Source organism: Oncorhynchus tshawytscha, linkage group LG02 (genome assembly GCF_018296145.1).
Source record: "Oncorhynchus tshawytscha isolate Ot180627B linkage group LG02, Otsh_v2.0, whole genome shotgun sequence".
Taxonomy (NCBI): domain Eukaryota; kingdom Metazoa; phylum Chordata; class Actinopteri; order Salmoniformes; family Salmonidae; genus Oncorhynchus; species Oncorhynchus tshawytscha.
Window position 1 is genome coordinate 38,486,331 of NC_056430.1, and position 27,709 is coordinate 38,514,039.

Sequence of the window (27,709 nt, forward strand, 5' to 3'; positions counted from 1 at the left end):
GGGATGGCGTTTGCGACGTGGTTGTTCACGTAGGTCGAACTGCAGTTAGCACTGATCTATAAACCACCTCGTGCTGTCTGTAAACCCAGTAATCAATGGCAGGGAAGTATAATCCTTATGACACAAAACTCTGCGAGTCTGCGCCGCGTTTGCGCCTTGTTCAGGTTGACCCACGTGGTGAAACAGTATAAAAATCCCAACGAGTTTCGAAGAAGTCATATGACAAATATTTTTCAACATGGCTCGGTCACTGTTGTTATTCGTGTTTATGGTGTCGGGTGTCTTTGCTGGACGCTATTTTAACGAGAAGCAGCCATGCTATAGACCCAAGCTGAACAAGCACAATGGATTCAGGTAACTTTAGCCGTGATGTCTTCCATCACCAAATTTGATATGTCTAGTGATTGTTCTTGAGCTATAAATAGTAACTAGTTGTTGCAACATGATTGTAAGTAGGAACTTAGATTTTTTTACCCTCTATCCTTTTTTTTTGTTTTATGTTGTACTTTTTGTTTGTTTCATATAATCGTAGCCATCTGATATGGGAAGTAGGGCGGCCAGCAGGCGCATGCTTATTTTTTGCCTCTAGTGGTTTCAATTGTTTTTTGTTCTGTGTTCTTAATTTGTTCAGGCGTACTTTGCCTGCATCTTCTGCACGCCATTGATATTATTAGTCAGTCACTGAGCGAGTTTGTTGTACATAGTACAACCGGGTTAATGGTTCAAATGTTGACAAGTTCCTCCCCTTTAAGACTTAATCAGTGTATTACGGAAGGCGCATCATGGCTATCTAAAGTTTTAAAGCAATCAAAGCCGACGGAGACAAGGTTTCTGACTTGTCTGTGGTTAGGAGATGACTGTAGTCTGGGCAGACTTTGACCTGTCGCTTAAAGCTTATCATCCCATTTTGCTATTGGGTGCTCACAGCTCTGCCAAGCTCAATCTGGTCCGGTTTTGCATGGGACCCTTTCGAGTGCTTAGCGCCTTCATGCTTGCAGAGTTTGAGCCGCTCTACATTTAGAACGCTATCTAGGGCCTCCCGCGCAGCGGTTTAAGGCACTGCATCAGTGCTTGAGGTGTCACTACAGACCTGGGTTTGATCCCAGGCTGGGTCGCAGCTGACTGGGATATCCATGAGGTGGTGCACAATTTGGCCTAGTGTGCATCGTCTGGGTTAGGGGAGGGTTTGGCCAGTCATCGTGCTCTAGCGACTCCTTGTGGTGGGCTGGGCACATGCATGTTGACTTCGGTTGCCAGCTGTATGGTGTTTCCTCTGTCTTTGTGTGGCTGGCTTCCAGGTTAAGCAAGCAGTGCGGCTTAGCGGGGTCGTGTTTCAGAGGATGAATGGCTCTCGACATTCGCCTCTCCCGAGTCCGTGCAGGAATTGCAGCGACGGGACAAGACTAACGACCAATTTATCCCCCCAAAAATGATATCTAGAGCACCTTGTACCCTGATGTCATGTCTTTCATCAGGACGATGCCCCGACCCTACGAGTTCCTTGAAGCCAATGAGCTCCCCAAGGCCTGGGACTGGAGGAACATCAACGGCACCAACTACGTCAGCACTACCCGCAACCAGCACATCCCCCAGTACTGTGGCTCCTGCTGGGCACACGGAAGCACCAGCGCCATGGCAGGTAGCCTGACTTCCAGCTCGCCTTTCTGCTGTCATCTAATTTGTACAGCTCATAGAAATTAACAAAGCATACAGTTTACATGGTACAAATGGACAGGATGAAGATCGGACTGTAAAATTCTATTTGGCTATGGATGTCTGCAAACTTTTGATTCTCTATAGGTACAGTGTTGAAGCTTGGTAATTGCCCTTCAAGATGACTGTCATAAATACAGTTTACCAGTCTAAAGTCACTTAAACTAGATTTTATAACGTAAGTGGAATTGCAATTGTTCAAACATGACTGCCTGTCAGGCATTTAACACCTGACCCATTTGGGGGTTGGCCTGGCAAGGAATTTTGTGGAACACCTGACTGTGTAGTTATAGCTTCATGGTTTCCTGTCATTTGGGTTTCCGGTAAATCTGTTTTTAAAATGCAAAGGCAATTTCCTCCTCTGCTCATACAAGTAATCCTTTATCATAATACAATGACTTCAGATTCCTAGACTTGTCCTTACTAAGTTTGACTTACACATTTATGAGCAGAGTCTGGAACAAGTATTGAATTAATAGACTGGTTGTTTGTGTGCTCCTTTTCCCAGATCGCATAAACATCAAGCGGAAGGGAGCCTGGCCCTCTGCCTATCTGTCAGTCCAAAATGTGGTGGACTGTGGTGAGGCTGGCTCCTGTCATGGAGGTGATCACACTGGGGTATGGGAGTATGCCAACAAACATGGCATCCCTGATGAGACCTGCAACAACTACCAGGCCATTGATCAGAGTAAGGCCTCAAGATCTTAACTCTCAGCTGAACAGTCACTTACTTGGTTCAGCAGCTTTCCCATTATAGACTTGATCACAAAATTAAGATTGTGGTTAATTTGCCATTTCTCTGATTTAACATGTTCTCCATATTGTCTTGCAGCGTGCAAACAGTTTAACCAGTGTGGAACCTGCACCACATTCGGGGTCTGCAACATCATCCAGAACTACACCCTGTGGAAGGTCGCCGACTTCGGCCCTGTCAGTGGGAGGGAGAAGATGATGGCTGAGATCTACGCTGGTGGACCGATCAGGTTAGGAACTGGACTTGGTCAACGTGGTGACTGTTTCTCTTCTCATGCGCTCCTCCTGTAGTGACGGTGTATGGATTTGCATGAGAAATAGAGACAAGTCAGTCAAACGGGCACCTACCACAGTGTCAGCTTGCCCATGTTTGCAGTGAAACAAAGTGACCCCATAGTAGCACTATGACTTAGTAAGTTTAGTGAAGGAACAATTAATTTTGCTTGTCTGTATGGAGTTGCTGCTTAATGTTCATTGGCTTACTGCAGCCATGCAACTCTGTCCAAGTATTCTCTTTCCCTTCCTGCCCCTCAAAACGTACATACAAACATAGTCGCTTTAACTAAATACAGACGCCTTTTTTTTTGTCTTTGGTAGCTGTGGGATCATGGCAACAGACAAGTTGGACGCCTACACAGGAGGCCTGTACTCTGAGTATATACAGGAGCCCTACATCAACCACATTGTGTCCGTTGCCGGCTGGGGCCTGGATGAGAATGGTGTGGAGTTCTGGATTGTCCGCAACTCCTGGGGAGAGCCCTGGGTAAGCTTATCTAATGAATATGCATGCCATTTTATGTCTGTAGTGATCTCCTATGGAAACTGCAGCAGAGAATCCTGTTCTGCTACAGAATTTGCGCTCAAGATGCAGCAACAAACCTAGCCTATAGCTTTTCCTGTAGTTAACTTGACTTTTCTGTTGCTCATGTACCATCAAGCATATTTATCTAGCTGACACTCCAGATTGAGGAAGTTTCTATTTTCTTGCCAGGGAGAGAAGGGCTGGTTGAGGATCGTGACCAGCGCCTACAAGGGAGGAAGTGGCAGTCAGTACAACCTGGCCCTGGAGGAAGACTGCATGTATGGAGATCCCATCGTTCCCAAGACCTACATGTAGACAACCGGCAGTGGAGCCAACCAGTTTATTTTAAACACAATGCTGTCTATTCTATGCATATCTACAGTTTTCTATGACAATCTCAGGCTACATTGACATTTTAACACTGTAAAATCAGGGAAAGGGAACATTCAGTTTTTTTTGTGGCAACAAGACATGTGCTTTGCCTTGGGAACAAGTATGACTGCAGATGTGCACAATTAGCCAAAGATCAATGCCAGTAAGCAAACAAATTGCTGTCAATGTTTGCAGGGGTAGCCTTCATCAATTCTGATGCCATATGTCTTTTGTTCATGATTAACTCAAGGATTGTATCAAGGCACTAACTTGTGATTTCAGTGCTGACAGAGTTTATTTACATTTCTATGTTTGAATGTACAAGTTGAATCATTGACTTAAAAAATTGAACTTGTATTTAATCTGGGTCTTAAATTTTTTAAATGTATTAAAATTTGAGTTTCAATATGGACGCTATTGCATTCATTTAAAATTCAACCTGGAACAAAATCAGCCGCTTCTAGCGGTTTCTGAAACTAATGTGGTATGTCGCTGGATTTTAAGAATTTGAACCATTCAGGCTATTGACCACCTTCCTGAAAGCTAAGAATCTTGACCATGGCTGTGTGTTCTGGTTCCCTCTGATCACAGGTTGCGTAAGAAGGGAGTGTCAACTGCAATTTGTCCTCCATAAGAGTAGTTGGATAGCCTTTCAACTCCATTTAATCTTGCAACTGACTGGGTTCGAACCAGGTCTCCTGCATGTCACGACACTGTTAGCCCACTTAGATAAAGCCTATGGGGACAAATTAAAGGACAATCAGCTTATACAGAGACTAACTCAGGACATCTGTTTCACAAACATGTGACCACCCTGAAGTATTGTACCCACCATGCTATTGAAAGTGGCAATTTTCAATTGATAAAAGGGGTGCCAATTTAGGCTGTCACAGATCCACATCTGCTACATACTCACTCCACAGCGACCCCCAGTGGTTAAACCAGTGCAATTTGAGAAATCCAGTGGCACATCACGTTGCCTGCTTAGCGAGTTACTTCACGCTGATTCAGCTTTAATTGCGCAAGGGGCGACACTTCAGACTACCCACCTGCAAAACAAGTCTTCAAGCTCCAGCAAGGTTACTCGTCAAAAGAGCGTGATTGTGTTAAGAACCTTGCCTGAGACCCAATGACGTGTTAGGTTCAAATCTCCGGCAAAGGTAACATGTGACTGACCATTTGCATTGTCTGGCACACAGGAGACCTGAGTTAGAACTCCAATTAAACTGACGTCTCAGGCATTCTGCAGATCCTTCTGCTTGTTTGCCATTGTGCAACAGGCCTGCTTAGAACCAATATAACTGACTGGGTTTGAGGTCAAAGGGGGTGTAATGCGAGTTGGTTCGATGAACCACACATTTAATGAGTAACCTTGCAGGAGACCTGGTTCAAACCCAGTCAGTCACAAGAGCAAGATTTATTAGGGAGTGGAAAAGCTATCCTTAAGGCATTTCAACTGTATTCTTATGGGGTCCAAATGGTTGTGACTCTCCCTTATAAATCATGAAAATACAAGTTCAATTTATGAATTCAGTTGGCACTGAAATCACTTCGTGCACTTTACACTAGTTTAAGGTGTTTCATGCAATGTGGTGTGTTTGAATCCAGGCCAGATGGAAACTTGTTTTTATACATTAACTTTCCTTGAACCACAAAGGAAATGATGCAGCATGGTGGAAACTCGTCTTGTCTTATAAATACCGGTGATCTACACTTACCACTGTACAATTAACTGTTGCTAGGTGCGAAAAACAAATTAAACCAAGATGTGTCAAGATTCTTGTCAAATTGAAAAGGGGAACTAGGAAAACTTTTCAATTAACGTTTATCTTTTGAACAATCATTTTAACAAAAATCAAAAGACAATGCAACAGAAAATGGATTTTGAAACCTTGGCACATACCAATGGAAACAACAGTGAAACCGATGATGGAGCTGCACTGTAAAACAAGTTATCCTCAAACCTCCAGACCCTTATTAACTGTGATAAGCAATGATACACTACAACATCCTTTTAATTCTCAAAGTCATGTGTTTACGCCACATTTGGAGAGAACGCAAAATCGCAGGTCAGTCTATGAAAATGGTCTGCCTCAAAATTGTTCTATTCCCTTTCCACCAGTCCACACAACACGTCAAGGTATGATTGGCTCATAACTGAGGTCACGCCTTCTGCCCCTCCCTGGTATTCCCACTACATCCTCATCCAAGGTTGACCCACCAGTGTCATTCTCAGTTCATCATGATGAAGTTGGATTTGCAGTGAGCTGAAACAGAGCATAAAGATATTTCAAGTTGGGCAAAATGAAAATATTTAGTCATATAATCAATATGTATAATGACTGACCTATAAACTCAGCCACAGGATCGTGTTCTCCCTCTGTGCGTATTGTGCCAGCGATGCTGTCGTTCTCCAGGATGGGCAGGAACAGCTGGACAAAGTCTGACGTGTACGGAGGGGCAATCACATCCAACACCTGATAGGGCAAAAATAAACATTTATATTTTCAATTCCACTACCATTTCCTCAAGCACAACTACGTTGGACCGACAGACCAACAGTTTCTTTAGAATGTTTCACTTCTCTTTAAAATGTGACCTCTTTGACAGTAGTTTCTGGCTCAAAGTGTGCCTTACCTCCGTTACAAAGTAGCGGATGAGAGAGATGTCTGTGTTGAGCTTCTCCAGGCACTTGCGGATGTATCCGACCACAGGCAGCACGTAGCCTCGACTCAGCAGGTGGACCATACGGTCCAACAGGGTCTTCTTCAGTTCCATCTGACAGGGACAACAACACCCATACAGTCAGCTAAGTCATCCACTGAAAGTCTATCGGACAGTTGCATGGGTCCAGATTAAGCCTACGCACAAACGCAAAACACACACACCTGCTCCATGACGTCGAGCTGGGAGTGTTCGGTCTCAAAGAGCTTGATCAGTAGATGGAGGACCTGTGGGTGCAGAAGCTGGTGACAGGTGCTGATCTGGGAAATAAAAACATGATGTTCTCATTACTCTCTGTCCTTAACACCGAATTGCGGATCATTCCAAGGCCAGGATTCAATCTGGTCCGCAGAAGATCCGTGTTGTATTGCAGTTGATGTTTAAAAGGTCATTTCCGATTGAGCCGACATCTACAGCATTTACTTTGAACGCGATCTCCGCGACTGCAGTGACGTTGCCTTTAAATGATGCATAGCTAAAAAGCGGTGATTGGATTAAAAACCTGGCCCTAGTATTTAACCACCAAAATAATTCCAAGAATGACAGTTAAAGGCACGATCTGTGCTGCATCCCAAATGGCACCCTATTCACTATGTAGTGCACTACTTTCGACCAGACATAGCAATAGTAGTGCACTATATAGGTAATAGGTTGCCATTAGGGACTCATATATTATATGTAGTGAGTCTACCATAATACCACAACAAAAACATTCTCCCTCAACCAAGCACAAACACCTACCTCGTCCAGAAGTGCCAGGTGGACAGGGGTGTGGTCTGTCTGGAGCTGGAAGTAGCGGGGCTCAGAGACCGTCCAATCAACCCACTTCAGTACCCCCATGGCAACAACTGGGAATCTGGAAATGGACAAAGCGACGATGGTCACCCAAAGGAAGTCTCAATCAACAGTGGTAATCAATTACATTCTTGGAATCCTGTTAGCTACATACAGGAGACCAATGGGTTCATTAGGTTGGCTGCTGGGCTCACCGGATGCACTGGTACAGGGTGCTGAGCTCAGCCACCAGTTCTGTGGCTCCTTTATTCTCATTGCAACACAGGTTATGGACCGTCTCAATGGCCTTGGAGGTGGATTTAAGCTCGTCCTTGTTGATGTTCACTCGCTTGTTCTGTGGATGGACGAGAAGAGAGACACTGTTATCTGGATGTTTTTACTTGAAGAAAAAAAAACACACAAAAACATGCATCATTGAATAAAATATTCTCACATACCGGGGAAAAACAAAAACATTTTGAATTTTGCACATACTTATGAGCAACGAGAGAAAATCTGATAGACTTGCTAGTATGAGGGATTTATGTCAAGGATGTTTTTGTTTCTGGTACCTTTTTCCATGTTTCAACCACACTGGCAGCATAGGCCAGGATGTGAATGTATTTGTGTTTATGGTCCTGGTTGATCTTTGAGCCCGGCTTGAACAGCGACTGCATGAACAGGTCGAGGAACGCAGGCACTCGGATCTGAAGAGACAACAGAAATACTTCACCCACTATCTCAAAAGACAACATCAACAGCTGAAAGACAAGTAATTCTCAGGTTTAGCATTCTGGTAAGGCTAGCCTGGTTCCAGATCTGATGGTGCCATCTTGCTAACTCATTGTTTGTCATCACGTCCAACATGCAAGGCCGTTGAAAATAGTCCCCCATTGAACTTGGAGAATAGCACCTTATTCCATATGTAGTGCACCACTTTTGATCAAAAGTACTGCACTAGGGTGGCGCAGTGGTCTAAGGCACTGCATCGCAGTGCTAGCTGTGACACCAGAGACCCTGGGTTCGAGCCCAGGCTCTGTCGCACCCGGCCGCGACTGGGAGGTCCATGGTGTGACGCACAATTGGCCTAGTGTCGTCCGGGTTAGGGAGGGTTTGGCCGGTAGGGATACCCTTGTCTCATCACGCACTAGCGACTCCTGTGGCGGCCGGGCGCAGTGCACGCTGACCAGGACGCTAGGTGTACGGTGTTTCCTCCGACACATTGGTGCGGCTTCCGGGTTGGAGGCGCGCTGTGTTAAGAAGCAGTGCGGCTTGGTTGGGTTGTGTTTCAGAGGACGCATGGCTACAACTCCCGTACGGGCTCAGGAGAGACGAAGGTCGAGAACCTTCGTCTCTCCCGAGCCTGTACGGGAGTTGTAGTGATGAGACAAGAACAGTAACTACTAACAATTGGATACCACAAAATGGGGGTTAAAAAAATACATTTAGAAATTTAAAAAGTACTGCACTATATAGCCCTTCGTACATCAGCTGATATCTCAAAGTGCTGGACAGAAACCCAGCCTAAAACCCCAAACAGCAAGCAATGCAGGTGTAGAAGCACCTGGTGGCCAGTCCTCTTCTGGCTGTGCCGGGGTGGAGATTTGGGGTGCAACCTAGGTTATAAAGTGTCTGGATGCTCCACACTAACCAGCTCTACGGGAGGTGGGTCCATGCTGCTGAACATCTTGAAGAGCACAGTGATGTCGGCAGGGTTGAGTGCCCCTTTGGACAGCATTGCGCCCAGGGCCTGGCAGGCTCGAGGGTAGGCTGCTGCTGTGCCCAATGCCAGAGTTATCTGACTGGCATCATGGCCCCTGACATTAAAACATCACAAGGAACAGTAAAACACTCAAATTAACTTACGTACTTCAACTACTTTGTTCCCGGAGGAACATATAGCCTGTAATACAATTAGTTACAATCCCATTCACTTGAGTGTGATAGGTGAGACCATCATTTCTGTCTGGTCCACAAAGCTGCTCACTCAATGTTTATTGTAACACTGGATTTTACAAATAATAATAAAATAATTTTACAAAACGTAGGCATCAATTCAATTAAATAATATACATTTCTTCTAATTAGTATGGAATTCTGCCAAGATAGATGACATTTGTCAATGGCCTTTGCTGTCTATAAGAGCCAAGAGCATAAGTGAATGCTGGCAAAATAATGTAGAGGACAGGATACCGTTGATGTGCAGACTTCTGTACTTCCTGGCCGATCCTGCGCATGGCCGACCCCCCCTGCTCCTCCTGAGACATGATGGACATCATGGCCTGGGCAAACAGGTATGTGTGCTCCCCGTGACACACCATCTTCTGTGGAATGCAGAAAAGGAGGAGAGAACAGTTCAGCTCCAAACCAACAGAGACACTCATGCCAAAAGACAGGTAGCCTGTAACATCATGTGGTGTTACCCACGTCCATGCAATTCCATATTACTTAGAGCAATATTGATTGTAGTATCATTTTCAAATGAATCAAAACCTCAAATACATCCCATTTTCAAAACCATCAAACCAAGGATTTGTTCTGAGTGAGAATGATAGATAGGCCTAGATCTTTTCTTAGGAACATAATTCATAAAGCGACTCAGTGTAGGAGTGCTGATCTATAATCAGTATTGCCTTTTTACAACCTAATGAATATAATTATATGGACAGGGGGACCTGATCCTAGATCAGCACTCCTTCTCTACAGGCCCAGAATCTGCATGTGGCTGGGTGAGACTCACAGCGAATTCTGGCAGGTTCTTCTCTAGGTTGTCCTCTCCTCCATCCAGCAGCGTGGCCAGAGAGGTCCTTAGGACCCTGGAGAACACCTCCAGCTGCTGGCACGCTGTCGACACACTGGTGATCTCCCCCTGGTAGCCCGCATCTGAGATGAGCTGAGGACACACGTACACAGTCAGCAAGGAGGAGGAACATGGCACTGTTTGACCCATAATTCCATCAGCTATTAACTGCTGGGTGATCATCAGTACTTTGACAGTGAAGTTGAGCATCAGACAGTCAGGGTGGGCCTCGGCCAGCTTGTAGAAAAGGTCTCTCCAGGTGGTGTGGGCGATCATCTGTTCCAGCCAGGCAGGAGTCTGAACAAACACAGAAGGACAGGGTTACTCTGTATACTATAGGGTTATGACTATACTCTGAGGGAAACAACAGTAAGAGTGAAAAAATAGAGTAAGAGTGGGACAAAACAGCAGGAAATCAGGAGATCACTTTCCAGCTATCGTTCACGTCCAAAGCATTAGTAGTTTGTCTATCACTGGTGACAGAGATCTCACCTCTCCCTCTACAGTAAAAATGGAGTCTGCCTTCTGGGGGTCAAAGTGCTTGATCAGGAGACTTTTCAAGTGATTCTCTACCCGCTCCTGCACCTGAGCAGGCTCTACACCTGAAATACACAGAAAGATGGGGGGGGACACATGTCATTTAGGCTCTCTCTCAAACAGTGTGAGAAACCAAAACACATTTTCAGTGATTGTGGACGAGTCCGGGCCTTGGTCCCAAACAGCCCACTACATAGGGAAATGGGTGCCATTTGCAGCTCAGTCCAGTGTTGTTTACCCATCTGGATGAGCCACTCTGCCAGCAGGTTGACAGTCTGTGCCACAGCAGAGTAGTTCTCCGACAGGAGCTGGATGACATGTTCAGGGGAGCCACCAGCCTGGAAATATCTGTGAAAACAGAAGTCTCTTCAGGAAATGGTTTGACTCTTCATACACTACTAGACACAAACACATTCAATAATGGGTTTACGTTTTGAGGGTGTTGAAGACAGCAGGCTCCATGATGTAATCTCTGCTGGAGAACTTCTGTAGGCAGTCCTCCTGAACTTTCCCATCGTTCTCCCCTTCAACATAGTCGTCCTGCTAGATGGAAGTCACATCACTTCAGCCAAGGAAGGAACATCCTAAGACTGTAGCGATCACCATATACATTTGCGATTTGTCTGTCAAGCAATGAATCAACAGTCAGCAACAATGTAGAGCTAGCTCCCTGAACGCTACCATTTTGTTGTAAGGTTAACAGTGTACATTCACCAGCTACATTGTAAAGATTATGCTTACATTTCCATCCGGACCATCCCAGTCTCCAATATTCCTTTCGTAATATTCCTCGTCCATGATGACGAGAGAGTGAGTAGCTTTACAATATGAAGCAGCAAGCTATAATAAAGCAAGTATCGATAATATTTTTGAAAACAAAACAATTGCCTCGGGTAAGCTAGCTAGCTAAAGGGGTAGTTTAAAAATATATATATATCCGTCGGATAACTAAAGGTCTGTAGAACATACGCCACCTTGTGGCGCGGCAGAATAAATGCATGTTTATGTAAACAGACAAATGCAGATTAATTCCTGTCGATTTGCCCTCTAAAATAATAAGAATACATGCGCCTACTTTAACTAGATGCACGACTGAGGGGTAAAACCAAAGTAAAAAAGAACGATATGGAACAGTTTTGTTAATCGGTTTTAGGATTCGCTAGGAGAAAACAAAATGGCGGAAAATCGAGTACTGGGGAAATGAATGTCGTGTCTTTACTTGCAGTGGTTAAAGAAAATACAGTGGGAATTAAAGTATTTTGATACAAATATGGAACGAAATAGCCCAGCATCATAGCGTGCGCTTAACAATACATTTTGAAATATTTTCATTTATTTGAATGTTAACTGATATTAGGGTTTATTTCAAGTCTTTGGAAGATATCCAATATTTCCTTGAAAGTAATCATGATTAGCCCTCTACACCACTATGGATTATTCTATTAATTCTCAGCCATTATAATCCCATTATGCTTTCTATAATTAAATATCATTCATGTCCATGAGCGAGACAGGTATTAGATGCCTACTTACTAGTAGGCCTAGTTAAGAGTTTGGATAGCTTCGAAAAATAAAGGACAACATACACTTGTGAGAAAACATGATTTTATTCCTTATGCAAACTGCAACATATGATTCATATTTACCCAAAGGAGGAAAAAAGTCAAACGATACCAGTGGCAGTTAATTCGCACAGTTCCTTATGTTAGCTAGGTTGCAAGTCAAAAACACCACTTTCAACCTACAGCCTAGGAGGGCATTCTATAGGTTCTAGTATAGAACCATTTCTAAGCACAAACATAGCTCAGACGAAAACTGAACTCCTATTAATTAGCAGTTCAGTATTTGCTCAGATAAATAATATTAGCTCTACATGAGAAGAAAATGGTTCACATTTCAGATGCATGTACAAAAACTGGGTTCCAAAAATGTTATCCAATTGACTTATTTTGGTTGAAAAATCCCTGTTGTTGTCTTGTTACACATGCAAGTCAGTCAAGTGAAAAAGTCTTGTTTCCGCCACTTTATTCTCCTTCGTAGACAGTTGGAACCTCATGCAGTACAATCTGCATCATGTCATTGATTGGAAGGATGAAATTTATTGGCTGTAAAGCCAGCCACTATAACAAAACGGTGATGGAAGAGCCTCAATAACTCTGAAAAGCAGACTGGGCTGGGATCAGGAAGATCAATGAGGAGGCAGTGGGACCAGAGCACAGCGAAGAAAGGAGGTTCACTGGGTGGTTATGCACCCAGAGCTGTGACTTATACTAAAAACTCATGATACTTCAAAACCATTCCTTTTGGTCCTCACTCCCTGGTATGGTCTGGCTGTGTGCAGCTGATACAGATGTAGTCCTCTTTTTCAGCCTGCTCTGCAGACACTCCCACGCAGACCTGATGGAACCACTGCTGGCAGCTTCCGTCACACTGGACCCAATTCACCTGATAAAATGAGAGAGGGAAAGAGACACTGGTCAGATTCTGTATTGTTGCTGTATACTCACTTTATACAAATCATACTACATACTATTTTGAATATACTACAATAAGTCTGTTAGTTGATCTCTAAAACAATTTGACACAAGGGGAGGGAAAGCACATTGAAATGACCCACAACATTACGCAGTGGCGGGGAGTGTAATGCTAACCTGTTTCCCCTCTGGCTCTCGGCACCACGGTGCAGCGCACAGGGTGAAGTCTTCATCAGAGTCCGACAGGGAGAGGTCAGAGTGGGTGGCGGTGAGTGAAGAGGTCCCCTTGGCCTCCTGGCTCCTCTCCTTGTTCAACTTGGGCTTCTTCTTGCGGGGCTTCTTGGCTTTGTCCTTGCGTTCAGAGCCCTCCTCCTCCATGTGCCGCTTGGTTCTCTTTCCGTTCACAGCCTCCTTCTTGGGACAGACTACTCCATTCTGGTAACAGTAACCACACATGAAGGTCATACACATAATTAGAACACTAGAATGGACATAAACATTCTTATGATGGTCCAAAGATCCGCCATGTTGGTCAACCATGATTTGCCAGTGCTAATTTATCGGCACTGTATGCGTGTCAACTAGATAGCCGGCCAGTTTTAGAGGAAATAATCCATAAATGTTTTCAAATTAACCGCCAATATGCCAACATTCCATTCAAACAATGTTGTCAATCCACAGCCATACACTGGCTGAAATCAGTTGATAGGATTTAGACATGATGTAAATGCAACAAGTACTGATATTGTATCATATAATAGCATTCAGCTTTCCAAGAAAACAACATCCGAGACATTTATGTTCTGTTTACATATATTTTACAGGCTATTTATAAAGAAATGTTTATATAAAACCTGTTTACTATAATTCCATTACACAATTTCTGATCTGTCACATGCCTTTTATTTTCCTGCATAAGTCAAAGGAGGAAATGCCTCTACTGCCCTTCATTCCAATTACACTGGTTTTGGATTTCTCGCTGACCAAGATGGCTGCCATTTCCACCCAGTTATGAAACTTTGACATATCCCCTCTAGTAATTTAATATTGAACTCTAACAAAAACAATGGAATTGCCATGGAATCTTGTGGGGGAAAGAGCCATGGGGGAATGATCCCGTGTCTCCTCAGAGTACCACAGTACGAGTCATAATACCCATAAACCTAATGGTCCAACAAAGAAACAGTTTTAATTGTTTTTCCACCATTCATTTTTCCCATAGGGGATTTTGGAAACACTTAAAATAAGGTCTGTTTTGTGTAGGCTTAACCTGGTGTGATATTTTGATAACCGTGTATAGTTTTGATAAGAGATTTACACGGTTATCAAAATGTCACGCCAGGCTAAGCCTACACGAAACAGACCTTATTTGAAGGGTTTCTAAAAATTGCCAAAAACTTTTGGAACCATTTTGCTGTTTGACCGCTAGGTTTTATGGGTATTATGACACCTCCACTATGGGGCTCTATGGCACCCCAGCAAAATGTGTCTACATTTCGGCTATTTTTTAAATGTGTATTTCACACGATGTTGACATAAAAATCTGAGTATAATGCTTGTATGGATGTCAACCCCAACACGTTCATGTCATCGTTACCAATCATCTGCATTACAGTTAAAAATGACTACCATCAACGATTTCTGTATGCTAGTTGTGCTAACCAAGTGATACGAGCGGGAGTTGGCATTTAGCAGTCACGTCTTCTAGACCTGAAAAGGGACAACTTCTACATGTTATGCAGCGAAAACAGCCACATTTAACTTAAGGAAGCACATTGTGGACCTGTAACGATACATAAATCATGACGGATTTGATGAATATCCCCTTTGTTAGATCAGCTTTGTTGAATGTGCGCCAATCTGGTCAATGGAACGTCTGCATTCCATTGACTCCTTTACCACATCTATTAGGCTCTCTAAAGTCATGAATGTGATGTTTTGGTTTGAATAATGTTTGTTTTGTAACTTTGTCATCTTTTAAAATCATTAGATGTTTGTTTTACCATCGAGGAACACTTTGAAAATAAGTGTTAATTCATGCTTTTAAGTGCCATCCTCTGGGATCCAATGCACATCTTGTCGTATTATTTATTACCCAAATAAAATTTAAAAAATGAATGTCAAACTGAAGGACACATTTTCAGAAACTTCATAAATACATCAATATAACCATTATATCAAGTGGTTCGCCTGCTACCTGAGCTCTGCCTTAAAGTAGTAGAAGAGTATGTTACCTGGTTGTGAGGGGGGCTCTCTCCCTGAGAGTTCTGCTGGTGTTGATCCTGCTCTGCGCTGTGCTGTGGAAAGGGGCTGTCTGTGTGGTGGTGATGGCAGGGGGCCAGTTTAATGAGGGATCTGTACAGCTGCTGGGTCTCAGGCAGAGTCACCTGCAGTAGGAAGCCCTCTACCATCAGCTCCTCCAGCTCAGGGCTCAGTCCTGAAACAAACACCAACAATACGGCTCAACACAGCCCTTTCAGGAATATATATATATATTTTTTAAAGTGTCATTAATTTGATAAATATGATAGAAATGTGACTTGTTCTGAGAGGTTGGGGTATTAGATGTTGTTCCCAGCCCGACACTGACCCTGCAGAGGAATGCACTGGTGCTCCGTGTAGAACGACATGCTGTTTGTTTCCTGAGTCGGAGACAGAGCCCAGGTTGGACTAGACGAGGCCCAGCGCTGATTTGACGTCGTCACAGCCACCCCCTCGGCGGAGGCCTGCTGCACGCGGTGCTGCCAGCGGACCGTCCTCTCGATGAGGAAGCGTAGGGCGTCACCCTCAGGCAGCCGCACCCGGATGCGCTGCAGGGAGGCCAGCAGGGGCAGCACCCGGTCAAGAGGAGGTTTCTCCGAGAGTTGGCACTGGGGGCACACCCAGGCCTGGTTGGGCAAGGGGTCCTGGTTAGAGCCTAAGACGCAACTGCGGTGGAAGGCGTCACGGCAGAGCTCGCACTGCAGCATGGCACCTGACGGAGCCTTGTGGCACACACACACCCTCAATGCCCCGCAGTCACCGGCCAGGAGGAGCTTGGACTCGTTGGAGGCCCTAAGGGCCAGCAGACTCTCCATCTCTTTCTGACGTACCTCGGCCAGAGTGGCCATCTACAGAGAGGGGAACCAGCACAGGTTGGCGTGACAACACGCAATACTCACTACATCAACATAAATGTAACCAAACAGCTACAGTATATGGAATACTGTATCAAACCATACATACATTTAATCATGCACCTTCATATCATGGGTCCTCATATCAATTTAGAGGAGTTCACTGATTGCAATAGCTGGGTATCTTTAGAATATAGTGGAATTTAATGAGTTCAATGGTCTGCGCTTTTAGTTTAAAAAAACATTACGTAGACAGAGAGAGAGAGCAGCACGTACAGCAGAGGCAGAGTCCTTGCTCTCTGAGAGGGCCCTCTCCACATCACTCAGGCAGTCCAGCCTGGCGCTGTTTCTCTCGCTGCACTGGGCCGCATCCTTTGCCCTTTTATACTTTGACTGCTGAGGCCCCGTCCCAGCCTCACACCGGGGGCACAGCACCTAAACACACAAAAGACACCAAGCCAAATCCCAAAAGACCTCAGGAGTGATTCTAAGACGAACACCCAGATGGCACACCATTTACTTTAGTGTACTACTTTTGACAACCCCTAAGGTGTCTGATTATGTGTATTGGCATTAGATTGTTGTAGATGGTTTACCTCCAGCAGGGAGTAAGCAGAGTTCTTCATTAGAAAGGTCTTGGCAGCGCTCTCCTTCCAGGCCTGCACGTCAAACACCAGGGAATCAAGTCGAGCAAGGGGGTCCAGCCAGACTGGGATGGCCTTGGCCCGGGACACCAGGTCAGTCAGGGTATCCAGCACAGGGATACGGCCTCCCAGCTACACACAAACAAACAAACACACACACAGAAAGACAAGTATATAGATACTCTTATAAGAAGTCTGGCTTTCTTTCCTTCTCTTCTCTCTTGCTTTTTTCTTTTCAGTTTGGCTAACCAGAAGCAGTTGTATTGTTATTTAAAAAGGTATCAATATAGAATAAAACTATATTCATTCAGAAATATTTCCAATTACATGGGATCATAAACTAGAATGTAGTGCATTTCTTTTGACCAGGGACATTGTCAAAGACATGGCACCTTATTCCCCATGTATTGCACTTTGGGACATAACCTAAGTGGCTCATACCTGTAGGGTCTCTGCCTCCTGAAGCCAGTCTTTAGCCTTGTCCACCGTGTCCTTCAGCAGCAGACAGTTGGGAAGATAGGCAGGGATACTAGCCACCTCCTGCAGAGCTTCCACAAGAGTTTCTACACAGTGACGTGGCCTGGAGATAATAGAAACTAGGTTTAAAAACAAAAAAATATGCACAGTACTGCTTTTATCTTCAGTGTCAAGTTCTGTCAAGACCTTTTCATATATTCCCCAAACCAGGTTGAACAAATGAGTCACTCATTTCCCAGTTCATATGGCTCTACAGTAGTCACATTAGCACTAAGGAGTTCTCTTTTCAGACGAGTTGAAATCTGACTAAACCGAGACAACTTTGAAGCAATGTTGCTTATAAAACAGTGGAATTAGTGCTCAGTATACCATGTTACTCTATTCAAAACATTGACTGAAGTTCAGCTGTCAAATAACGACCTTATTGTCCAAGATGTCTCACTTTAGGCCAGTTTACCCTAATGGCTATGGGCCCATGCGCCGTTACTAGCATCTGTGTAAACTGTGGCGTAAGCCAGCAGAGCACTGTCCCAACCCACTGATCCAGTTAAAACACCAGGAAGCAGCTTTCAACTCCAAAATGCAAACCTTGCACTTTTCACTGTCTGCTGGCTGAACTTCTAAGCAGCTTTTGCAAGCAAGGTGTCAGTGCTATTTATGTACTATTTCAGTATGCCTTATTTAGTTTTACAAGTCTCAATCAATTTGATTTAACTTGTTTTGTGTATCTCGTAGCCATTTCCTAATGAAAACATTTATATTGCTTTACTACTGAAGGGGGGCTGAAATGACTGATTTAGCCTCGGTTTCAAACAGTCTCATTAGGAAGACTGAGAACAAGATTTCGGTCTTGGGGGCATAATTTGCAGTGGGTGTCTCGTGTGTGTTCGAACGTGGGAAGCGTTTGTACATTCACTCTGCCAAAACAGTTAGTCACTCACCCTTCTATACAACTTGAAACAGTTTAACCAGGTCCCATATCCGCAAAGCTTGTCAGAGTAGAAAATTGGGCATAAGTACTGAGAAGAGACACTTGACTTCTACTCTTATGGGTAGAATATAAAAACTATGCACGAAGCCTCTAGTAATAAGGAGTCCCTCCTACTCCACAGATATTTAGGAAAGCTGTCAAACCAGTTAAGAGCTACCAGCAGGTGTCTTGATTATAGAAAAAGGAAGCAAGTCAGTGGTTCCTGCGCAACAGACATGCAATTGCTTTGGAGCTGAAAGAATGCTTTGATATTTCTATATGATCAACTCATAAATAATACAGACCTACATGCAACAGTATCTCTTGCGCTTTTGACAAAGAATTGACATGATATGCCTAAATAGTTATAACCACTAGGCTAATAAATAATTACATTTTTATTTTGATTATTTCATTAATTTACATCATGTTATCACTTTGGAGCGTATTATCACATTGTTAAAAAAGATGGCCAAATTGGGCAAGCCTATACACTTAAAAATTGGCCAATTGACAGCATCAAGGGCCTTTGTGTTCGGGAATTAATGATAGACCTTTCAAAATGTTTTATGCAACATTATCGGCAAGTAACGTATTGCCTACTGTGCCATAAGCGATTTAGCGTGCCGAGTGTTGATGCAACAGTAATATTAACAAAATTCCACTTCTGGGTCATTCTATGAAATTGGTCAATCTGTTTTAAAAACCCAAATGTATTTGTCATCCTTTAACATTACAAATCAACATAAATTACAGCTTAATGCATTTTTACAACAAAACATTTAAAAAAAATGTTTGTACTGCCTGATAATATTAAAAATGTTTTGATTAGTAACAATTTACTTTACACAACTATTTAACACCAGTGACCAGTAAAAGACTTATCAGTAGGAACAGTAACAGTAGTGAAAACTACACAGACAAGGTGGCATAGCTAAGATGGCAGGCACAGTAGTTCAAACCACACTTAACACTAGAACCGCCAAGACTATCAATCTCACCGTTTTCAATTTGTAATTTCAATAACTTAAATTTCAATAAAAACCTTGAACCCACCTGTCCGACTTTTCCTAAATGTGTTTTTACACCATCAGTACTTTGAGATAAATATCATAAGTTGAAACTTTTCGCATTTCATCCTTAAAAAAAGCACACGACAATCAAAATGACTGTATGCATATTTAACATTAGAATAGTTGGGCCTCAACGAGTACCAATAGTCACCAGTCTAATAAATCCATTTAATATACAATCAAAAACATACATTAATATTTTGTTTAGAATGGTCATAAAAAAAAAACACATGATACCGTTACGTTCCCCAGCAAGAAAACCAAAAGTCACTCAAACAGAAGGGGGAACTAACAAAGGTTCACTGACCAACAACCAAAATGAAAAACATGACTAGCAACAACACCTGGAACCTAAAAAGACACCATGTGTACCCTCTAAATTTGCCCAAAACGCAAATAAAAGAACCCACACCAAAATTAAAACAGGAAGAAAACCAAATAAGTGAAGCAAAACAACCAGGGAAAACAGATTAAGGATTGTTTTTCTAGAAATCAAAATGGGGAGAACCAACCAAAGGTGTCAGTGCATGCTCGGAGTTTGTGTACTGGTAATCTGTCTAGAACTGCGGCCTTATGAATGTTAGCCTGTTTAAAAGGTCCTGCCCATGTTGGCTATGAAGAGCATGATCACAGAGTCGTCCAGAACAGCTGGTGCGCTCATGCATAGTTTAGTGCTTCTAGCCTCGAAGCGCACAAAGGTATTTAGCTTTTCTGGTAGGTTCGCATCAACTGGACAGCTCGCAGCTGCGTTTCTCCTTTGTAATCTGTTATAGTTTGCAAGCCCTGCCACAACCGACAAGCATCAGAGCCAGTGTAGTAGGACTCGATCTTGGTCCCGTGTTGACACGTCACTCGTTTGATGGTTCATCTGAGGTCGTAGAGGGATTTCTTATAAGCCTCCCGATTAGTGTTCCGCTCTTTGAAAGCGACAGCTCTAGCCTTTAGCGCAGTGTGGATGTTGCCTGTAATCCATGGCTTCTGGTTGGGATATGTACATATGCGGGGACAATGTCATCGATGCACTTATTAATAAAGCCAGTGACAGATGTGGTAAACTCCACAATGCCGCCGGATGAATCCCAGAACATATTCCAGTCTGTGCTAGTGAAAGAGTCCGGTAGTTTAGTATCTGCTTCATTGGACCACTTCTGTATTGAGCGCGTCACTGGTACTTCCTGTTTGAGTTTTTGGTTGTAAATCAGGAGTATAGAGTTCGTCAGATTCGCAAAATGTATGGCGAGGGAGAGTTTTGTATGTGCATGTGTGTAGTAAAAGGTGATCTAACGTTTTTTCGCCTTAGTTGCACATGTGACATGGTAGAACGTTTTTTTTCTTTCCTGCATTAAAGTGACCGGCCACTAAGAGAGCATTTTCTTGTTTGTTTATGGCCCTAGACAGCTCATTGAGTGCGGTCTCAGTGCCAGCATCAGTTTGTGGTGGTAAATACACTGCTACAAAAAAAAAAAAATAGTCGCGTTCTCCTGGCATCTACCAAACCCAGATTCATCTGTCGTACTACTAGATGCATGATTCATTACTCCAGAGAAAGCGCTTCCACTGCTCCAGAGTCCAATGGCGGTGAGCTTTACGCCACTCCAGCCAATGCTTGGCATTGCGCATGGGGATCTTAGGCTTGTGTGCTGCTGCTCGACCATGGAAACCCATTTCATGAAGCTCCCGAACAGTTATTGTGCTGACGTTGCTGCTAAAGGCAGTTTAGAACTAGGTAGTGAGTGTTACAGTCGATTTTTACGCACTACAGCACTCACCGGTCCTGTTCTGTGAGCTTGTGTGGCCTTCCACTTCGCAGCTGAGCCATTGTTGCTCCTAGACATTTACACTTCACAATAACTGTACTTAGTTGACCGGGGCAGCTCTAGCAGGGAAGAAATTTGACAAACTGACTTGTTGGAAAAGGGGCATCCTATAATCAGCATAAAAAACAAACAAAAAACACAAAATAGTACAATTGGCCAGGAGACCATAAAACTGCCACCATTCCCATCGGCGCCATTATGGTGCTGCCCAACCTAAGGAAATCTGTTACATACTAGATTCCTTACATCTCGCAAATCTCCATTTTGGACGATGCCGACTTAATGACCAAAATTAAACGTATTTACCCAGGAATAAATGTTTGACTTATAGCGATGCCACATTGGCGGTCTTCAACCAGAAGTTGTTTTTTCGGTTCAGTTGCGCTTGAAATTTTTTTTATTACTCAAGTCAGGAAAGACGTTTACAGCCCTGTCTCAGGTTGACTCCTACTACAGCTAGGAGTCTACAGCCCTGTCTCAGGTTGACTCCTACTACAGCTAGGAGTCTACAGCCCTGTCTCAGGGCAAGAGTTTTCCATGTACATTGTTTCATGTAGAATATAACCACTATAAACACCTCTTTCTATGACAGACTGACCAGGTAAAACCTATGATCCCTTATTGATGTCATTTGTTAAATCCACTTCAGTGTAGATGAAGGGGAGGAGACAGTTTAAAAGATGGACATGGATTGTGTATGTGTACCATTCAGAGGGTGAATGGGCAAGACAAAAGATTTCAGTCCCTTTGAACAGAGTATGGTAGTAGGTGTCAGGCGGACCAGTGTGTGTCTCATGAACTTCAGATTTGCTGGGTTTTTCACACTCAACAGTTTCCCATGTGTATCAAGAATGGTCCCCCACCCAAAGGACATCCAGCCAACTTGACAATTGTAGGAAGCATTGGCGTCAACATGGACCAGCATTCCAATGGAACGCTTTCAACACCTTGTGGAGTCCATGCCCTGACGAATTCATGATGGGCAAAAGGGTGTGCAACTCAATATTAAAAGTGTCCCCAATGTTAGGTACACTCAGTGTATATAAACCCTGGATTGCTGATGCTATGTATTGCTATTGAGTGGCTGAATGGAATTCTACAGTATTTCAATTAAATGTTAAGGACAAAATTACATGCATTTAAGTATTTTTTGTAGTATTGGGGACAGTAACAGTAATCTCTAAAAATGATACTTTAAGGAAAACATTTATATCTTTTCAGACATTTATGTTAAGCTCACATAATATAATGTAAAAATGTATGCATTAAGGTATGTAATAGAATAATGTAGACATTAAAAGGCATTTCTGTAGCTTCCAAAATATTTTCTAAAATGGTGATGAGTGACAAGATGTGGCTTAAACACATCGCCCCCTATCAGTCATCTACTGTATATATAAATCATTGCATATTCAGTTACAGTACTGTCTAAGCCACTCGCCTCCTCGTCTGCCTCTCACCTAGCCTCCATGAGGCGGAGCGCCCGCTCCTCCCAGTGCTCCGACATGGTAAGCAGCTCCTGCAGGCGGGCCATAGCCCTCTCCACTGAGCCGTGTGGGGCCAGGCCCACCCCCTGGTCTATCAGCCTCCGCATGGTGTCCAGACATAGGCTGTGTGGCCGGACACTGGCCCCCTTAACCCCGTCTAGCCAGCGGGCCTGCTCCAGCCTCTCCCTGAGCAGGGCCAGCTGGGGAAGTTCCACATCCAGGCCCAAGCTCAGGTCCAGCAGGCCCTGCAGCGTCACTGGGCTGGGGGCCTCGTCAGAGAGGAGCTGCTCACTGCTCTGCTGGAAGTCATCCACGCGGGTCAGCAGGTCCTGGGGGAAATACAAGCAGGTTAAAGCGCTAATCAATTAAAGTTGTTTTTCAGTGTTCTCCTGGTCCTAAAAGACTACGGTGGCTTGTAGGTAGGATTTGTCCCAGCCTAGTGTCACATCAAGTAATCAATCAACTCATCAAGACTACTTAGCTGAGTCAGGTGTGTTAGTGAAGTGAGAAACAAAGTACTTGTCTTGTTACTGTGGTGGTAGTAGGTCCTCCGGCCCCAATCACCATGCATTTACTTTAATGTCATTTAACTAACATGCTGACCAAACCACTCACACGTGCGTGTGCCATCGTTCGCATGTTGATTTTGTCCACCCACACCAGACACGATCAGGACACTCAGGTTGAAATATCAAAACTCTGAACCAACTACATTAATATGGGGACAGGTCGAAAAGCATTAAACCTTCATGGTAATTTAGCTAGATAGCTTGCTGTTAGTAGCTAATTTGTCTTAAAAGAACAACCCAATGTTTATATCCTATCTGAAATGCACAAGGTCCTCTACTCTGACAATTAATCTAGAGATAAAGGGTAAACAGATATTTTCTTGTAATTTCTCCTCCTTCAGGCTTCTTTTTTGGACTTTATATGATGGTTGGCATCCAACTTTAAGGTGCATTACCACCACCAACTGGACTGGAGTGTGGACCTCAGTTCATCTTTCAATCACCCACATAGGTATATGCCCCTAAAAACTAATGAGGAGATGGGAGAGGTGGGACTTGCAGCACTTCAAAAGTCACAAATAGAACCAAGTTCTACTTTAGCGCCTGGCTACGCAGACGCTCGTTGACGCGCGCAAGCATTGTGATTGAATAACATGTATGTGTACATTTATTTTTGGTGTGGTCAGCATGTAAGGTAATTAAGTCAACCATATATCAAGTAAAACCTTCCTAACGCCTACCTTAAGTAAGGGGGCCTGGCGGATGCTGCAGGGCAGGTTGTGCAGCTGCCTGACAAATGACCTGAGCTCCTCCACTGTCAGCAGGTTCTGGCTCTGGGACTTCCTTCCACCTGAACGATACCTGACAACAACACACTAGATCAGAGACACGGCTAACATTCAGGGCACACAAGCTGGAATACATTTTCACTAAAGCACATTTGCTCTGCGATAGATTTGTGTCCTGTCCAGGGCGTGTACTTGTACATCAAGCTGCCTTTGGCTCCTACCCTATAAGCTGTTCTGGCTTGTCAGGCAAAGGCTTGCGCAAGGCTACTTGCTTATGTTATTGCTTTCAGAATTAGCTATCATTTGGCTAACTATGTGGCTAAGAATACAAGAATCAGGTATGGTAAAGGATGTTAACTAGGAATGCACAATATAAAATCGGTAAGCATATCGGACGATATTTGCTAAAAATGCCAACATCGGCATGGGCCCGATATCTAGTTTAACGCTGATGTGCATACCTATATAACGTAGGTAGATGACAATGACGCCATGAAAAATACTGAGCTACATGTGCAACACAGCATTCCTAACCTAGCCCACAATGTCTGCTGTGTGGATCTATTTTGAAGAAGTTTCAAAGGAAGATAACAAAAAGGCCATATGCAACATTTGTGCTGCTATTATTTCCAGAGGACAGGAGAAAGTGAAATCTTTCAATACCACAAACCTAATTACTAATTTTAAATTGCATTACCCCCAGACGTTCGGCGACTACTTAGAACAAAAGAAAAAAAACTAAGCTCACACTTCCAACAAGTTCAAGTCGAGCAGTCCTTTAAAAGAGTAACAATATTTCAGCGAGACAACTCAAAGGCGAAAACCATTAATGCCAAGATAATGGTATTCATTGCCCTTGACAATAAACTGTTCTCTGTTGTGGAGGATGTTGTAATTTCGGGTTCATCCCTAATTTTAACATTAGAAAGCATTTTAAATGGGCCTCCCGAGTGGTGCAGTGTTTTAACGCAGTCGTCAGTTCAACTGGGTTTCCTCCGACACATTGGTCTGGCTGGCTTCCGGGATAACGGGCAGGTGTTAAGAAGCGCGGTTTGGCGGGTCATGTTTCGGAGGATGCATGACTCGACCTTCACCTCCCGAGCCCGTTGGGGAGTTGCAGCAACGAGACAAGATCGAAATTGGGGAGAAAAAGGGGGTAACATCTTTTTATTAAAAAAGCATGATAATACAATAATATAAATCATGTGTGTTTATACACACACAGCCTACCTGGTCTGTCTCTTCCCAATGAGTAGCTGCTGGGCCACCACAGCACACTTCTCAGCATCCAGGGTGACTGTGCGGAGCTGCCGCAGGAGGTCACTCTGAGGGAAGCGCTTCACCTCTGCCTCCACCACCAGGGAGCGCAGCTCTTCCAACCCTGAACACATAAATAAACCAACATGGCTTTAAACACAGTCATCAATGCATTCAAAGAATCACAGTCCAATGATCAAGTAAGCTGTACAATTAGCAAAGGGTAGAGAATCATCTATTTTAAACTATTCTGGTATTCTGTGTGCATTCTTAGACAAAGACAACATATCTGGGTGAGTACAAAACATTCCATGAGACATTTAAGAACATCTGGTCTTCTTTGGGTTATGCAAATAAGCAACCAAAACATTTAGCGTTTTATTACATAAGGAATCATTTGAATTACAAAGATGCCTGAACCCAAAGAGGTATCCTACTTAGGGTTACAACTTACCACTTTTCTTGTCTTGTTTGGCCTCCAGGATGCCACTGACATGGGAGACCCAGTATGTGTAGGACTCAGCACGCAGAGTGACTGCTTCCATCATGGGGTAGAGCTCAGCCATGGTAAACCTGTAGCTGTAGACCAAGACACAGGTCTAGTGTGTTTCTGAGGACTAATCCTGGCTGAGTAACAGCTGTCACAATTGGTGATTTTCTAGCCAGGTGACCCATATCGTTTTAGTGTTTCGTCTTTATCAGAAGGTCTAGGCCTTTAGACGTTTCAAGGCTGCGCACTCCAACTTTGACCCTTACTTTAAGTTGACACGTTCTTTAAGGGGCATTTTAGTTGAGAACATTTAATAAAACATTTAAAAAAATACATGTGCATGGGATCTGTAAATTTGCATTTGAGCCGTTGGCTGCGCGTTTCTGTAAAACATGGGATGTACACAATGAGGGGGACATGATGTATATTAACATTATGTGGCCATTTAGAACTAACTTGGCTGTGGATTGACTTACTTGAGTGTGAGTTCGCTGGAGGTGCAGGAGCAGAGGTCGTGGGCATGGTGCAGACACACCAGCTGGCCGGGGCTGCAGGGACAGGTGAGGGCAGACAGGTAGCAGGTGGTCCTGCATTTGGAACACTGGCGCTCCTCATCTGGCAGCAGGTCGTACTCCGCCTGCTGGGAACGCTGCACGCCCTGGGAACACAGATACAGTCATCAACACACACCCACAGATTAGTAGTGTCAAAGAGATCACACACAGACACCCACACCTAGAGCCATACTAGGAGGAGAGACAGGGATGACCCAGGCACATAGACACATGTGGAGGAAAGTTAACTGTGGCCATTTGAAATCAAATTGTATTGGTCGCATACACATATTTAGCAGATGTTATTGCAAGTGTAGCGAAACGGTGCAGTAATCTAATACACAACTCTAAAAAAAGTTAAAGAATGGAATTAAGAAATATTAGGAAGAGCAATGTCAGAGTATAAATAAATGGGATGTATAGACAATATGGACAAAATAATATATGTAGAGCAATAGTTCAATTGGATAGGACTAGAATACAGTATATACAGTGCATTCAGAAAGTACTGACACCTTCTTTCCCCACATTTTGCTACATTACAGCCTTATTCTAAAATTGATTAAATCTACACACAACACCCCATAATGAAAAAGCAAAAACAGGATTAGACATTTTTGCAAATGCATAAAAAATTAAAAACGGAAATATCACATTTACATAAGTATTCAGACCCTTCACTAGGTACTTTGTTGAAGCACCTTTGGCAGCGATTATAACCTCCCTCTCAAGCTCTGTCAGTTTGGATGGGGAGTGTCGCTGCACAGCTATTTTCAGGTATCACCAGAGATGTTAGATCGGGTTCAAGTCCAGGCTCTGGCTGGGTCACTCAAGGACATTGAGACTTGTCCCGAAGCCACTCCCTGCGTCGTCTTGGCTTTGCGGTTAGGGTCGTTGTCCTGTTGGAAGGTGAACCTTGACCCCAGTCAGGTCCTGAGCAGGATTGCATCAAGGATCTCTCTGTACTTTGCTCTGTTCACCTTTCCCTCCTGACTAGTCTCCCAGTCCATGCTGCTGAAAAACATCCCCACTGCGTAATGCTGCCACCACCATGCCTCACTGTTGGGAGGTGCCTGATTTTCCCCAGACGTGATGCTTGGCATTCAGCCCAAAGAGTTCAATCTTGGTTTCATCAGACCAGAGAATCTGGTTTCTCGTGGTCTGAGAATCTTTAGGTGCCTTTTGGCAAACCCCAAGCGGGCTGTCATGTGCCTTTTACTGAGGAGTGGCTTCTGTCTGGCCACTCTACCATCAAGGCCTGATTGGTGAAGTTCTGAAGAGAAGGGAAAACCTTCCAGAAGGACAACCATCTCCAGTGGAGCTCTGGAGCTCTGTCAGAGTGAACATTGGGTTCTTGGTCACATCCCTGACCAAGGCCCTTCTCCCCCATTGCTCAGTTTGTATGGGCAGTCAGCTCTAGGTAGAGTCTTGTTTGGAACCACTTTCTTCTATTTAAGAATGACGGAGGCCACTGTGTTCTTGGGGACCTTCAATGCGGCATAATTATTTTGGTACCCTTCCTCAGATCTGTGCCTCGACACAATCCTGTCTTGGGAGCTCCATGGACAATTCCTTTGA

The 27,709-nt window shown here is 43.8% G+C and overlaps 3 protein-coding genes across 6 annotated transcripts in view; 1 reads left to right on the forward strand and 2 right to left on the reverse strand.

The window, feature by feature from the left end:
* The first annotated feature begins 197 nt into the window (after positions 1-197).
* On the forward strand, positions 198-4,052 carry LOC112216098 (cathepsin Z). The gene is made up of 6 exons (XM_024375793.2): positions 198-354; positions 1,476-1,639; positions 2,222-2,401; positions 2,546-2,696; positions 3,064-3,229; positions 3,458-4,052. The coding sequence occupies exons 1-6, from the start codon at positions 239-241 to the stop codon at positions 3,581-3,583; spliced, it is 903 nt and encodes a 300-aa protein (XP_024231561.1). The 5' UTR covers positions 198-238; the 3' UTR covers positions 3,584-4,052.
* A 1,396-nt stretch (positions 4,053-5,448) lies between these two features.
* nelfcd (negative elongation factor complex member C/D) lies at positions 5,449-11,415 on the reverse strand. 2 transcript variants are annotated; one of them, XM_024375780.2, is made up of 15 exons: positions 11,217-11,415; positions 10,906-11,015; positions 10,714-10,823; positions 10,431-10,540; positions 10,128-10,235; positions 9,879-10,031; positions 9,332-9,462; positions 8,790-8,955; positions 7,711-7,845; positions 7,354-7,493; positions 7,106-7,220; positions 6,529-6,624; positions 6,278-6,418; positions 5,988-6,117; positions 5,449-5,907 (listed from the first exon to the last, which is right to left on the reverse strand). In XM_024375780.2, the coding sequence occupies exons 1-15, from the start codon at positions 11,271-11,273 to the stop codon at positions 5,873-5,875; spliced, it is 1,737 nt and encodes a 578-aa protein (XP_024231548.1). In that variant the 5' UTR covers positions 11,274-11,415; the 3' UTR covers positions 5,449-5,872. The 2 variants fall into 2 exon arrangements, with proteins under 2 accessions (XP_024231548.1, XP_024231539.1); XM_024375771.2 differs by having other exon boundaries at positions 10,906-11,018.
* Positions 11,416-12,063: 648 nt separating this feature from the next.
* The window catches only part of LOC112216076 (lysine-specific demethylase 5B-B), a 33,256-nt gene continuing 17,610 nt past the window's right edge, over positions 12,064-27,709 (reverse strand). For all 3 annotated transcript variants that reach the window (XM_024375749.2, XM_024375738.2, XM_024375758.2), the window contains 12 exons: positions 26,054-26,235; positions 25,542-25,666; positions 25,061-25,211; positions 23,783-23,903; positions 22,507-22,862; positions 17,151-17,289; positions 16,662-16,841; positions 16,342-16,500; positions 15,540-16,059; positions 15,184-15,386; positions 13,127-13,384; positions 12,064-12,920 (listed from right to left, as the gene is read on the reverse strand). In XM_024375749.2, coding sequence (XP_024231517.1) covers positions 12,786-12,920; positions 13,127-13,384; positions 15,184-15,386; positions 15,540-16,059; positions 16,342-16,500; positions 16,662-16,841; positions 17,151-17,289; positions 22,507-22,862; positions 23,783-23,903; positions 25,061-25,211; positions 25,542-25,666; positions 26,054-26,235 — 2,529 coding nt within the window. In that variant the 3' untranslated portion in view covers positions 12,064-12,785. The remainder of the gene's footprint in view (positions 12,921-13,126; positions 13,385-15,183; positions 15,387-15,539; positions 16,060-16,341; positions 16,501-16,661; positions 16,842-17,150; positions 17,290-22,506; positions 22,863-23,782; positions 23,904-25,060; positions 25,212-25,541; positions 25,667-26,053; positions 26,236-27,709) is intronic.